The 14592-nt window shown below is 49.5% G+C and overlaps 1 protein-coding gene across 3 annotated transcripts in view; it reads left to right on the top strand.

Moving 5' to 3' along the window:
* The window catches only part of KAZN (kazrin, periplakin interacting protein), a 723135-nt gene that overhangs the window by 696321 nt on the left and 12222 nt on the right, over positions 1-14592 (top strand). For all 3 annotated transcript variants that reach the window (XM_044996289.1, XM_044996291.1, XM_044996290.1), the window contains 5 exons: positions 1086-1291; positions 2102-2220; positions 5470-5701; positions 7249-7350; positions 7671-7837. In XM_044996289.1, the coding sequence (XP_044852224.1) occupies positions 1086-1291; positions 2102-2220; positions 5470-5701; positions 7249-7350; positions 7671-7837 (826 nt within the window). The remainder of the gene's footprint in view (positions 1-1085; positions 1292-2101; positions 2221-5469; positions 5702-7248; positions 7351-7670; positions 7838-14592) is intronic.

Raw genomic sequence — 14592 nt, forward strand, 5'->3', positions numbered from 1 at the left:
CGGTCTCACCTAGCAGAACGGCTGCTGGGGCTGGTGCCGAGAGATGCTGCACACCCACAACACCCATAGGTTTCAACAGGCAGGGGAAGTGTTCAGCCCCTCTCGTGACCCAAGGAGGTGCCGGCACGAGAGTCAGCATCAGTGATGGGCAGTAGATCCTGGACAAGGCCACTGATTCTGGCGACCAGGTGGCTGACTGTGCTGAGTTGTCCCATTTTCCTCCATCTGGCTCTTACCTCTTGCAGCCACAAGCGAGTCAACACTTGTTTCCAATAAGGTCTTTATTTAGGATTATGTGTCATAGAATCTCAGGGTTGGAAGGGACCTCAGGAGATCATCTAGTCCAACCCCCTGCTCAAAGCAGGGCCAATCCCTAAATGGCCCCCTCAAGGATTGAACTCGCAACCCTGGGTTTAGCAGGTCAATGCTCAAGCCACTCAGACTGATGTGCGGTGATTCCTGTTAGAGAGGAGACGGGAAGGCTAACGGTCGGTATGTCAGTGCGCTGCCTGGCTCCCTGTGGAGACGTTACTGGGCAAGAAGATCTTCCGTAAAGGGGTCAGGGCTGAAATTGCACCAAGAGGGTGGGCAGATGATCTGCCCTGATTAGACACTGGCTCGGGGCAGGGTCACGGTCAGAGAGCTTTCAATCCCAGCCATTGTTGCTCAGTGCTTCCTACTTCCTTCCAGTACCAGCTAGTGGCACGATGTGTCATGTCCCCCTTTAGTGGCTGGTCCACATGAGGGGTAAGAGCCTACTATTGCTGTCTGCTAGTGGAGTTACGGCTTTGGCTCAAGGCTTCGATACGCAAGGTCTGAGGCTCAAACCCTGCTGATGACGAGGCAGGGGGTTGTAAGACAGGTGATATTAGCAGAGCTGAAGTGCGAGCCAGGTTCCCAGAACAGTGACGTGTTCACATCAGCCTAAGCCATGACATTTTATGTCTCCAGCAGCTGGGCCAGGTTTCTGGAGCTAGAGCCGTCCGGGGAGATTTCGGGACCATTCCTAGCTGAAGTGTTAGATCCCCATAAGCCCCTTGGGCAGGGAGCCCAGCCGCATTTCCACCGTTTGCTTTGTGTTCCAGATTCCGACAGCCTTTCCAGCCCAACCCGCCTAAGCCTCAGCCTGTCCGAAGGGGAGGAACAGGTGGACCGGCTGCAGCAGGTGGAGCTGGTCCGCACCACGCCCATGTCCCACTGGAAGGCCGGCACCGTGCAGGCGTGGCTGGAGGTGGTCATGGCTATGCCCATGTATGTCAAAGCCTGTGCGGAGAACGTCAAGAGCGGGAAGGTAGGAGAGCGAGCTACGTCTCTGCTGGCGTGTCTGCGCCGTTGGTAGCAATCTGCCGTCAGTGCCAAAGCGCGTGATTCCCAAACAGCCCTCTGAGTGGCGAGGGGCTTCCAAAGCCAGAACTGGGGCCACGTGGCCCAGCTCTACCCCCTCCTCACTCGCAGCCAAGTTGTTTGGTGGGAAAAAATGATTTATTAGGCCAAGGGTTCCACAGTTAATGCAGGGGATTGTTATGTCTCTCTATGCCCTCCGATTGGCTAGCACGCCCCGACCTGCTCGGTCATCCCCCACCACATGCAGGCTGGGCACTGCTGAGGTGAGAGCCTTCTCCCCTGCAGCTGCTGCCATTTGTAACAGTTTTCTGCCTCGCTGCAAAGCTCGGCGTCCCCTCTTTGCCCTCACCCACTGTTGTTAGTTAATCTCTATTGATGTTATTTTTCATTGGTAGGCTTTTCCGTGATGCGCTTGCCTATAGGATGAATCATTTAATTCATCCTCACAGTACCTCTGGAAGGGTGGGAAAAAAATCATTATCCCCATTTCACAGATGGAGAAACCGAGGCGCACAGACTAAGTGCTGTGCACGAGATAACAGAGGAAATTTGTGGCAGAGCCGAGAACAGAACCCAAATTGCCTGGGCCCCAGTCTAACACCTTAACCACTTCTTCTCAATAGTTTTGTTAGTTACCGCTGTAAAGCATTTGGGGATCTAGCGTATAAGAACCCATACCGCATACTGCATTGCTGTTCTGTAAGTGACCAAAGTCAATGGCTGAGTTTTGTTGTTGGTTTTTTTTCTTGGAGAGCAGATGTTGCTCAGTTTGAGTGATGAAGATCTGGCGACAGGGCTGGGCGTCTGTAGCTCCCTTCACCGCCGCAAACTCAGGCTGGCAATAGAGGATTACAGGGATGCAGAAGCAGGCAAATGGTAAACTCTTCCTGTGGGCATCGGAATCCCACTTCCTGCATTCATTGCGTGTGTATGTATGCTTGTGTGCACACACATATGTCAGTGTGTGTGTATGCACATGCCTGTATGTGTACATGTGTATTAATACATACATGTAGTAGTACATACATGTGTATTAATGTGTGCCTGTTTGTGTATTTACATGTTATCCTCAGAAGGCAGCCAAAGAATCTGGAGAGAGGGAGAAAGAACAAGAGAGAGGAAAAAAACAAATGTCAGGGAAGGATTCTTACTGCTGTGCTCAGTGTGAGAGAAAACTCACTTTAACAAAACTGACACTTCTGTTTTGCATAATTACTTCCTTCAGTGACGTCCCCCGTCATTTTTGCTCAGCTAATTAATCAACACTAGCTCCTCACAGAGCCGGCCTGGGTGATTAAAAAAAGAAAGAAATCAAACTGTCTCCTGCATTTAAAGCCACAAAACCGACAACATCAACGCCCCGGTGAGCTTTGGGAGTGAGCCTGGCTAGCAATTCAGCAAAGAGGCTAGAGCAAGATTTTCCTACAATCAAATGACCCCAGTGGAAGCAAAACCAACAGCTGTCAGTCTTGTGCCTGGTAGTATTCAGTGTTATAGAGAGATCTCCTCGGTTCCCTAGAGTAGGATTTAAAACAAATGAAGCAGACACATGCCTAGAAGACTCCATTCCCCGGCCCACCAGGCTAGGAGGTTACATACTTGAGAGGTATAGGTAGCTTGGATGGATCGAGTGAAGCTGCTATTCTATCTTCACCTTCATACTAGATCTTAAAGCATTAAAACCAGGTTCTGCATCGTCTGGGGCTTAGTCAGGACTATTATAGCCTAGAACTTTGGAATGGTTGTTGGCTGCATTGTATTATTCAGCTTCTCAGACGGGGGTTGCATTGCGGACAACACGCGCCTGCAGTTTTCCATTCCTAGCGGAGAGTCATTATTTGCCAGGAGTGGAGAGAAGCACAGGGAAGGACCCAGACTCAGGGGCAGGACCCATCCCCTCTCTGCCAGTGCAGAACCCCGGAGACAGCGAAACTGATGCTGTTCTGCTGCTCAAGAGTGGGATGAGATTTGGGAAGGCTGCAGTTGCACAGGACCTTTGCACCTTGCACGGCTCAGAGCTGAGCCTCTAGGAGAGGGCCCGGGGCAGGCAGTTGTGGGTCAGAGGATCTCTCCTACATAGATCTCCTGGCTATTGTACCTGTGCAGATCACTGGGGCTGGAGCCCCAGAAGAGTCCAGCCTTAGATGTGCAGCTGCTCCACTCCCTGGGGACAAGCACACCAGATCGTAGCGCAGCTCCCTGAGCGGGGTGCTGCTTTCCAGACTCTGTGTCTGTAGAACTGTCATGCCAGAGCGTAGACACGGCTAGTGCTTAACTCCCTTGTGCCTGGCAGCTCCAGGTCTGCAAGGACCTGGCTTTATGGGAACAGATGACTCCCACAGAGGAAAGCAACGACAGACATTAACTATTTGTGAATGGCTATTTCACCTGCTTTTTTAAGTGTTTTTCATTGTTGCCCACCAATGAGATTCGTTCTGGGAAAACTCTGTCTCCGCAGAGTAAGACAGAAAAGCAGCGAGTCACCAGAGTGTGCTGGAAGCGACTCTTACGTCTCCTTACCAGTGTTAAGGGAGAAAATTGGAAAGACTCCTCTGCTTTGAAGCCCGGCTTTCTGCTCAGTGTCTGCTTTATTAGAAACTTCAGAGCTGGGAATAGGGGTGGCGAGGCTAGATTAATGAAGGATTAATTAAGCCTTTAATTAATTAATCTATTTAATGATGTGGCGCCAACTGCCACAGCAGCTGGGCAACTCCCATCTAGTTGTAAGTGAACAAACACAAGCCTGTGCCAGCAGATCACAGGTGTGTCTCTAAGGAAGCATGGAGGGGGGTTATAGAGCTGTAAATACACAGGGCAAGCAGCGTGAGAATCAGGCTCGGAGTTGCCTGTTTCTTCCACCTGTAATGGGTGGTGTTTTGAAGAGTGTCATCAGTGGAGGCCTTTAGTGATTAACATGGAGACACGTCTCCTGGTGCTGTGACTCGCCCCTGTTTGCATTCCCTTACCACACATCAGGCAGACATGAGAAGCATGCAGAACAGGGTGACCAGATGTCCCGATCTTATAGGGACTGTCCCGATATTTGGGGCTTTGTCTTCTGTAGGTGCCTATTACCCCCAACCCCCCGTCCCGATTTTTCATCCTTGCTCTCTGGTCACCCTAGTGCAGAAATGTAGGCTCCATTACAGCAATGCTGGATTTGCCCATTCCATTGGGGGAAAAAAACCCATGCATCCCCGTGTGCCTCACCAGTGGTCTTCCATGCTGCAATGCTGCCATCCTGTGGCTAGCTGGTGAGCAGCACGGGTGTGTGCCTAAAGGCTCCAGGGAGTCCTTTAAAACTATTCAATTATTATCCAATATTTATCCAATTATTCAGGCCAACCTGGATAATTGCACCCACCTCGTATTGGCATTTGTTTCAAAGGGGGAAAGTCGCAATGATCAACCCAGTGCCAAACCGTCGGCGCACTTCCTGCTTGGTTTTTAAATTTAGGGAGCAAAACCAACTTTCCTTGTAGACATTAAAGCGTACATAGAATCCCAACAGTGATTTAGGCCCCGATCCAGCAGAAGACTTCAGCACGTGCTTGGCTTTATGCATGTCAGCGTTCCCACTCCAGCCAATGAAATCTCTAGAGACCATGCAACAGTGGAGACTCACTATAACAGAGCTGCCCTGCTTTTTGCCTGCCCAGAGCTCATCCCTAACTCACATTTGCCACACTCCCACCCCTTCTCTGGCATGCCCCCATGCCAGGTGGAGGTGGGAACTCCTGGGGCTGGATCTACCTCCTCTAGCTTATCATAGAATCTCAGGGTTGGAGGGGACCTCAGGAGATCTAGTCCAACCCCCTGCTCAAAGTAGGGCAAATTCCCAGACAGTTTTTTTTTAAATCCCAGTTCCCTAAATGCCCCGCTCAAGGATTGAACTCACAACCCTGGATTTAGCAGGCCAATGCTCAAACCACTGAGCTATCCCTCCCCTCAGTGGGTAGTTCTCCTTCCACTGGCACAAAGTGACTGGTGTGGACCAGAGAATCTGGCCTATTGTCTGCACAGCCCCCGTGCAAGGTATTTGCATGATGTTTAACACAGTGTAGCAGAAGCATCATGCACTTTGATGTCCTTCCTTTCACCTCCTGTCTTCCTTACGCTCCACAGCTTGTCTAAAGCCTCTGAACTGGATCACCACTGGGTAGCCAAGGCCTGGCTGAATGATATTGGGCTGTCTCAGTATTCCCAGGCTTTCCAAAATCACCTCGTGGATGGAAGGATGCTGAACTCGCTGATGAAACGAGATTTGGAGAAGTACCTTAATGTGTCTAAAAAGTTCCACCAGGTCAGCATATTGCTGGGAATAGAGCTGCTTTTTCAAGTCAACTTCAGCAAAGAGGTGAGATGAGAAATGGTTAAAACAGGCGGTTTGGTTTGCCAAACAATTAGCCTTTCATGGAATCATAGAAGATCAGGGTTGGAAGGGACCTCAGGAGGTCATCTAGTCCAACCCCCTGCTCAAAGCAGGACCAACCCCAACTTTCTATCGCTCCAGGCCAGTGCAATTCCTCTGAGTGCTCTCCATTCCTAGTTCCTGTCTCTAATAAATCAGTTACACTGGGGACAGTGCACCTTCGTCTCCCATTGGCCTTTTATAGAAATAGCCGTACCATGCGGCAACTCCAGGGAATGGAGATTTCAGAGTGTGTCGACTTTGCCGGAGCAGCCCTCACCTCGGGTTACCAAACGTCCGGGTTTTCCCAGGCATTGCCTCTTTTCTGATCCTCCGTCTTCTGTCTGAGTGGATTATGGGATGTTTAGGACTTTTGCAGAGCAGTCGTTGCAGCTCAGAAAAAGCCCCGATTGGTCCACATCCCAATGGTCCCTCCCTGCAGCCGCAGCTGATTGATCCATTCCTGATTGAGCCACACCTGCCGGATCCAACCCATCCAGGCCCCGGCTCCCCGTCCTGGGGAGGGGGTTCTGCAGGGAGGCGCTGACTGATGGTTGGTGGTGTGTCCTGGGCTTGCACCAGCCTCCTGCCACCAAGAGCGGGAGTGACACTCCCCCCCCCCCCCAAGAGTGAAGCTGCAGGTATCCACTCCTGCACCCTCAGTACCCCTCCCAGTACACACACTCCCCTCCCGCATTCCCCAAATACCCCCTCCGGCTCTCTCTACCCGCTGTTCCTCCAGATCCCCCACCCTCTGGCAGTGTCCTCTTTTTGGGAACCTATCATATGGTAACTCTGCCCTCTCCCCACAAGGCACATCCAAAACTGAGCCAGGAATAAAATAACCCCTTAGCTTGGGTGAGGAAGGGGCATGAAAGGGCTACACTGAACTCTGTTGTTGGGAGATTTGGGACTTGCTCAGGTAATGTTAACCCATTTTGATTCCCCAAGAGCAAGTGATTCTTCTTCTTAGACAGCCGAATGGACGGATAGGTAGATACGATTGTTGTTTGCAGTGTTGTAGCAGTGTGCGTCCCAGGATGTTAGGGACAAGGTGGGTGAGGCCATTTCTCTTATTGGATCAACTTCTGTTGGTGAAAGAGGCAGACTTTTGAGCTTACGCAGGTCCTGAAGAAGAGTTTTGTGTAAGCTGGAAAGCTTGTCTCTTTCATCAACTGATGTTGGTCCAATCAGATGCCTTACCACACCCACTATCTCTCTAGATAGTTAATTACATAGCAAAGGGAAATCATAATTCAAGACGTGATCCCTCCTGTTTGAACCATTTCTTATTGGCCTGGGTCTCAAATAATATACTGAGCTGGTAGTTCCCTTCCTCCCCTCTGACTGGCCAAGATCCCAGCGGATGGGACTTCCGGATTAGGCTCTCCAAAGGCCGAAGAGGGCACAGTTCTGGTCTTTGCGGAAGACGTGAGACGTTAGGAGGGATCCGAATAAGGAGAGGGCAGTAATGTCAGCGTCGTTGTGTGTAGGTTCTGCAAGAACGGCGGGCTCGCTGTGAGACCCAGAACGTTGATCCGCTTGTCTGGACAAATCAACGGGTGCTCAAGTGGGTGCGGGACATCGACCTGAAGGTAGGACCTGCTTGTAGGGAAGTGGCTTGTTGGTGCTGAGAGGGGTGCAATCATCAGGGAGGGGAAGAGTCTGCCTGGGCAGGGCTCAGTCTTTATCACTCAGATCTCAAGTGGGCATCGGAAGCATCTGGTATAGAAATAGCTGCACCATGGACAGGGTACCTGGGGCATGGTGGTCATACAGGATAGAGAAACCCGTCTGCTGCCCCCAGCAGCTGAGGCTGTGACTAGCACCTGCTGACTTCTTAGCATCTACCAAGGAGGGGGCCAGAGGTGTCCTTTCTTGTCAGGTAAATCCGTGCTCTGGTTGTTGCTTTTAGGAGTATGCGGATAACCTGATGAACAGTGGCGTGCATGGGGCTGTGCTGATGCTGGAGCCCACGTTCAATGCAGAAGCCATGGCCACAGCTCTGGGCATCCCAAACAGCAAGCACATCCTGAGGCGGCACCTGGCAGAGGAGATGAACGCCATCGTTAACCCAGACAAGTGAGGCCCTTTGCGGCGTTCGCTCACTGGCTCTCGGGGGGGAGGGGGGATTCCTGCCCCTTCTCCTCTCATGGACTCGCTGGGGATGGTGCCGCTCTGCTGGGGATGTGGGGGACGGGCTGGTGGGAACACAGCCAGGGAGTCTGCAGCCCACCATCTGCATGGTTCTGCACTCTGCAGATGCAGGGAGGTTTGGGGGAAGGGGTAGGACTAAGAGAGGAGATGGGGGTAAGGCTGGCGGATCTGGCAAGCCACAGCTCCACCATTCACTCCCTTTCCCCCTGCATACAGAGGGAACAGCAACTGGGGGGGCTGCTCCAGCTTTCTGATGCCGAAGCAGCTGCAGAGCAGCCTGGGAGCGGACTCCTTGTTAAGCCACCAGCATGTAACTCTGGTCGGGCCGGATCCAAAGCCCATCCAATGAAAGTCATTGGGATACCGTCCCTGGACTTCAAAGGGCTTTGGGTAAAGCCCATTGCATGCTAGATGTCTGCGGCCTGATCATTCTAGCAGCTCAGGAACAAGTCCCACCATCCCAAAATGGAGTCAGTGGCTCCTGGGGCCATCCTCGAAGGAAAGCCGTGGGAGGGGAGTGTTACATTGTATTTCTTGTGTTGCACTGAATTTAAGAAGGCGGAATGCAGTTCCAAACACCGAGAGGCGGCTGCTGAGCTGAACTCCTGTCAAAAGGACAGACCTGTTCAAAGAGCAGGTAATTCTCCAGGCAGCAAAAGCCAAACGGCCGCGGAAATAGAAATCCTCTAAAGAACTCGAACAGCCAGAAGGACAACACACCTCCTTCCCTCCCCACTAAAGCACAAACCAGCCCATGGTCCTTTCCCAGTGGGACAGAGTCTCGAGACGACGTATATATGTGCATGCAGCCTCCACAGAGAGTCATTCTTGAATACTGTACTAGGGAGGCGGGAGGCGTCTGAGGAGGGCATAAGATGAAATTCACCCCTGTGCAAAAGGCCAGCACAACACTCCAAAGCTCAAGTCCCATTTACCATCATACACAGACCACCCAAGGCACAGCTAAGCTCTAGGGGTTTAAGTGGGATTTGGGTGGTGTCTAGGTCCTGTGTGGGAGCGCTGCACAGAGGTGATTTTCACCCATGGGGAGTAAGAGATAATTTTGCCAACTACATTCACCCCAATCTAAATCAACTGAGCCTCCATTAGAGCTAAAAATAGCCCAAACGCAGCAGGGGAGGGGATAACGAAGACTATTGATCTTTGCATGGACCAAAAGAGGGAGTCATCACCCACCCTTCCCCTGGTTCCTCTCCACTGCCAAACTCTGCTGAGCGCGGCCTGCCCAATGGACCGTCTGGGACAGAAGAGATGGCTCCTGTGCTGAGTCCTACCCAAGGATGTCTGAGGAAACCCTGGAATGCCTCAGGCAGGCCGATGCTTGAACTGGGGAGAGAGGCAACTGATATTCCATATTTCATGAGCAATTGCCTCACACAGCCTTGAAAAGGAGGCCTGGCCCCACCCAGGTGAATTCTGAAAGCACCATGAATGGATGGGGATTCCCAAGGATGAAGCAGGGACAGGCAACCTAGCGTTGCACAGAGGCATCAGTAGGATATGGGCACCAGTGCCTCACTTATTGCTGCTACTCAACACAACATTTCTGTCAGCCTTTCTTCCCATGATGCCATTGGCAAGCCAGCGGACACCAGGCTTACCTGCTACCTCTCATGTCTGGGAGCAATGAAGTTATTTATTGTCTACAGTGTTCAGTACCATTCCAGCTGAAATATCACCCCGGAGATCATTCTAACCACCTGCTTTTCTACCTTTGCACCCCAGGAGCACGAGGAATTGTCCATAGCGGAGCGTTGGTGCCAGGGACAGTGTGGACCTGCTAGGAGGAAATTACATGGCGGGGCTTGGTAAATCAAAAAGGAGTAGATTATCCTTTCAGCTAGGGTGACCAGATGTCCAGATTTTATAGGGACAGTCCCGATTTTGGGGTCTTTTTCTTATATAGACTCCTATTACTCCTCACCACCTGTCCTGATTTTTCACACTTGCTGTCTGGTCACCCTACTTTTGACTGCTAAGGATTCATCAGCATTCACAGCCCATTTTCATGTTTTTTTGGGAGCTGAACATGTTTTTGGGAGCTGTGTGCTGGTCTTTGAATTAAGGTTATTGAACATTTTTCATAATATTGAAATCATAATGAAGCTGTCTGTGCTATTTCCAAGCAATCTTGTTAATGTATCTTGGTGATATGTCTGTTTGTCATGTTTCAGTAACGTATTAAAATAGATAGGGAAGGAGTGTGTTCCGGTGATGACAGCAGGAGAAATGGGAGGCAGGACTCCTGGGTTCTACTTCTGCTCTGCCACTGACTCACTCTGTGACATTGGGTGAGTCATTTAACTTGACTGTAAAGTGGCCATAATGATACTTACCTACCTCACAGGAGTGTTGTGAGAATAATGTTTGTAACTTGCTTTGAGATATGCAGATGACAGTGCAAAATAGCATTATAGTATGTACATATTTATATATATTAAACAGCTAAATAAATCATCAGGACAGTTCATGGCTTTTAAGACACTTGGTTTGAGGAGGCCTCTGAGCAGAAGAATCCATCCATTGACCGTAGTGCTCTCAATTCATCCCTCTGCTGTGGGTGGTCCTCAGCTGTCACTCAGCTGCTCATGGGCTGGGAACTCTTTACAGGTTGCCATGTGGAATGATAAAAAGACACATCACAGGAGCTCCTTTCACTTTCTATGGGGAGAGTTCTCTTCCCAGTGGTCATTTCCAGTAGCTTCCATTAGAACCCTCCAGTTGGTCTCTGCTGGTTCTTACTGGTCTCTGTTGATTTCTACAGGCTGCTTATGTTTCTCTTATAGATTCCAAGGCTAGAAGAAATCATTGTGATCATCTAATCTGACCTCCTGTATAACACAGGCCAGAGATATCCCCCAGAATAATTCCTTGAGCATAGCTTTTAGAAGACATCCAGTTAGAGGCCTGTAAAACCAGCAGCCAGTACATTGCTCTCTTCCCACACCTAGTTGCCAATGGGAAGCAGAAGAAAATTTCTCACCCCACCCCCATCTCCTTAAAAATAAAAAACATTGTGGTGCTGAGGATCTCTTACCCAAGCAGTGAAACCCTAGCATTGTGCCAGAGGGAGATAGCAGGAAATATTTCAAGAAGAAATTTGGGCATCTGATCAGTGAAGCATATGAACTTAAAATCAGCGGCCATATGAGCCATAAAGCACAGTATTAGTGCATCACTCCACAGCTATGAAGTCTTCAGTTAAAATCCTGATTGGTGCTTGAACATAAAAAATGCATGTGATGGCCTTAACTTAGTCAGTCCTTTTGTGCTGTCACAAAGCGGCCATGCAGTATGTCATGACTGGAAGCATCAGCTTGTGCGTCCACTTTCAGCTAGGTGAATAACAGATTTTTCAATTTGTTGATAATTTGGAAAAGTTGGAAAAAATTGTTTTGGGTTGGAGCAAAAATGAAAGTAGTCAAAATTTTCAGTTAAAAGATCATTTTAGGTTGAATTAAATGTTTTGTTTTGAAAAAATGAAACATTCATTTTGAATTCCACCATTTTAAAATGTTTTAATATAAATTTAAAGGAAATTTGGGAACAGAAAGTCATTTTAAACCAAAATATCAACATGTTTCATTCTGAAAATGTCAAAATCAAACATTTTGTTTGGGGAATTTGTCTTTTTTTTTTCTTTCTGAAATTAACAATTTGGCCAGCTCAATATGAATTCACGAAACGTTTCAATATTGCTGAAGCTGTATTTTTTTAACTGAAAAAAAGTTTTTGTCTGAACAATTTCACCCGGCTTGAGTTCCACTCAACATTCTTCCTTGTGCACAATTTCAGGCTCTTTATCTTTCTTTTGTTTAAAATAAGGCTGTTGATGAAGAAAGCGATACTTCCCCAGCTACCCAGAGAGTTCTTCTGTTTGTAGTGGATGTTTGTCCTTAGTTGGTAGCCCAACTTATGTGGGCCAACCGCTGGGGGCAAAGAATGACATGGTGGTGTCATGGGTTGGCTCTTCAGTGGTATAACCATAAGTCACCATATTACCAATATATATAAAACACAGAGCTCTTTTCTCTCTGGGATACCGCCAGCCAACCCTCCCCTAAGGAGAGGAGATCCTTACATAACTGGATCTCTCTGACCAGGACTAGATGGACCTCATCTAGGTAAAGTGCTACCTTCCATAACCCTGTGCAGCAGGCCAGCACAACGTCTATGCACAACTTTAGTCTTGTCCTGAGGTGTGTAGGTCTTATGTGGGCTGTCTGCATAGGAGCAAATTTCACCCAGAGTGAGGATGAATCTCTATCCCGGCTTCTAATCTATGGAACTGTTTGCTTTGCTCTGTAGAACCTTGCTATGATATTTGAGCTGCAATGGGCCTACAGTGGCTAAGATCTGTATCCAAATAAGGTTTCCTCAGTGTTTTATAACTCTCAACTTACTTTCCACCACTTTTTCTCTCTCCAGCATAAGCCCTCGCTAGCCATCTGTTCCTAATTCTGCAAAGCTACATTCAACTTCTGTTCAACTCTTCTGTTCAACTCTTTCTGTTTTCCTGTCGCTATGATACCACCTCAGTGCTTATCTTACATCCCCATTGTGTTAAAGTCCTGGATGTCATTTTCCAAAGCTCTCTGCTTTCTTGATCATCTGGCTTTGGCCTCAAGATCTCGCCACCAAGCACAAAAGAACCTTAGGAAAAACTAAAAAAGTTCCTCGCCAAAATCCAGACTCTGGGTGATGGCAGCTAGAGCATTTTCTTTCTTCTTCAGCCAAGTTACATTTCTGAAAGTCAGAAGTGTATTCAGAGCAAGAAAAAGCATGAAATAGATCAGATCCTACTGTGGAAACACCCATGGAAGGCTCAAGAAACTACCTGGGGGTGACAGATAAGGAGCCCACTGATGGGGTGAAGGGGCAGCTCCTGGACTCTGAAACGGAACCACCAATCTCTGCCACTCTGGTTCCACTCTTCTGTCCAACAGAGTGGCCTCAGGACTACACAGTAGCAACCAGGACAAATCCCAGCAGGAGCTCATGCTACTTCATGGAAATCCAGTGGGATCCGCAGGGCCTTTCCCATGCTCCCAAATCCTGTGCAGTGCTGGTGAAGGAGACTCTTGTGGGAAAGAGCCAGTGCTGCTGGATCTCGAGTTAGCATTTCTAGAACCATTTTGACAGCTAAGTCCAATTGTGACAGATTATGATATCAACCCCCACCACTGCCTGTGGTGTTCACTTTACATGCGCAATGCGGCTGAGTTACAGTTGCCATGGTAGCCAGAACGTTAGGTTTCCTGACTTTTCTGTGTTTGTAACCTCATCCAAATGTTGCATGAATATAGTTATTTTCCTGGTTTTATATGAAACCATAGTCCCTTAATAAGTGACCAATCTTCCTCAGAGTACAAAAGAACACAATCAAAGTTGCTACCTAGCAGTTTGCTGGTGAACTCTTTGTCAGCTGTAGATATCCCATCACTTCTGAGGGATCTTTGCTCAGTCTTTGCTATCACCTGGCAAACCTCAGGTGAACTTTCGCTCCAGGCACTCAGTTTGAAAGCAGAGGCACATCATTAAAAAATGATCCTTTGCTGTGGAACAAGTCCAATAGGTTAGAGTCACCTAATTAGTTTGCAAGAGATTGTGCAAAGGTTCTAAAAATGTCTCTCCACAGCTGCAGGGCCCAGGAGCAGATTTACCATGAAACAGACTGTATGGTGGCATGGAGCCCTCAATGACAGGGGAGCCCCCCAAAATGCAGGACAAATCTCATCTGACAACCTGCCTCTGAGTCCTGGCTGGCGGTGCAGCCACTCCCGGAAGCGGACGGCTTCTGGCACATCTCTGCACACCTCTGGTGGGGGGGAAGCGTTTCCACATCCTGCCCCCGTCCCGGGCAGCACATGGAGACCCACTGCTCCCCTCCCCACAAGGGGCACACAGAGATGTGCCAGCAGTGCTAAGGCAGCTCCCTGCCCACTCTTCTTCTCTCCCTCCCTCCCTTCACGCCACGCCACTCCCGGAAGCGGCCAGCATGTCCCTGTGGCAGACATCTCCATGCACTGCCCCTGTCCTGAGTGCCAATTCCGCAGCTCCCGTTGGCCAGGAACTACGGCCAATGGGAGCTGCAAGGGCGGCACCTGCGGGCAGAGGTACGCGGAGACCCCCCTGGTCTGCCCCACCTAGGAGGTGCTGTAAGGGGGTGGTGCCGGTTGCTTTGGGAGCCACGCCACCCTAGGTAAGAGCCACCTCCCTGGCCCCCTCCCACACCCCAACCCCCTGCCTCAGCCCAGAGCCTGCACCCCACACCCAAACTTCCTCCCACATCCCAACTCCCTGCCCCAATCAAGGTACCTCACTTTATTTTCATTTACCTCCCATTACTTATTATATAGGAAGAGGATGAAGAAAAAAAGAATGAAAAATGGCGGGAGATAAGAGAGAATGTTCTTTTTCTTGGCTGGGTCCTGGGGGGGGCCCCCGAAAATGAAGCTGGGCCAGGGCCCCACTAACTCTAACTCCGCCACTGGCTGTGGCCCAGCTGCACTTCAAACGGGCTCAGAGCAGGACATTATTATGATGATGATTAGCTATGGAGAGCTTTACTTTCAGACTGGCTTCCAAGGAGTACGTGCAACACCTCAAACAAAGATTAGGCAGCTCTCCACTTTCACGTGCAGGCATCTAACTTTTCT

The sequence above is a fragment of the Mauremys mutica genome, chromosome 21 (assembly GCF_020497125.1).
Source record: "Mauremys mutica isolate MM-2020 ecotype Southern chromosome 21, ASM2049712v1, whole genome shotgun sequence".
In the NCBI taxonomy this organism is placed as follows: domain Eukaryota; kingdom Metazoa; phylum Chordata; order Testudines; family Geoemydidae; genus Mauremys; species Mauremys mutica.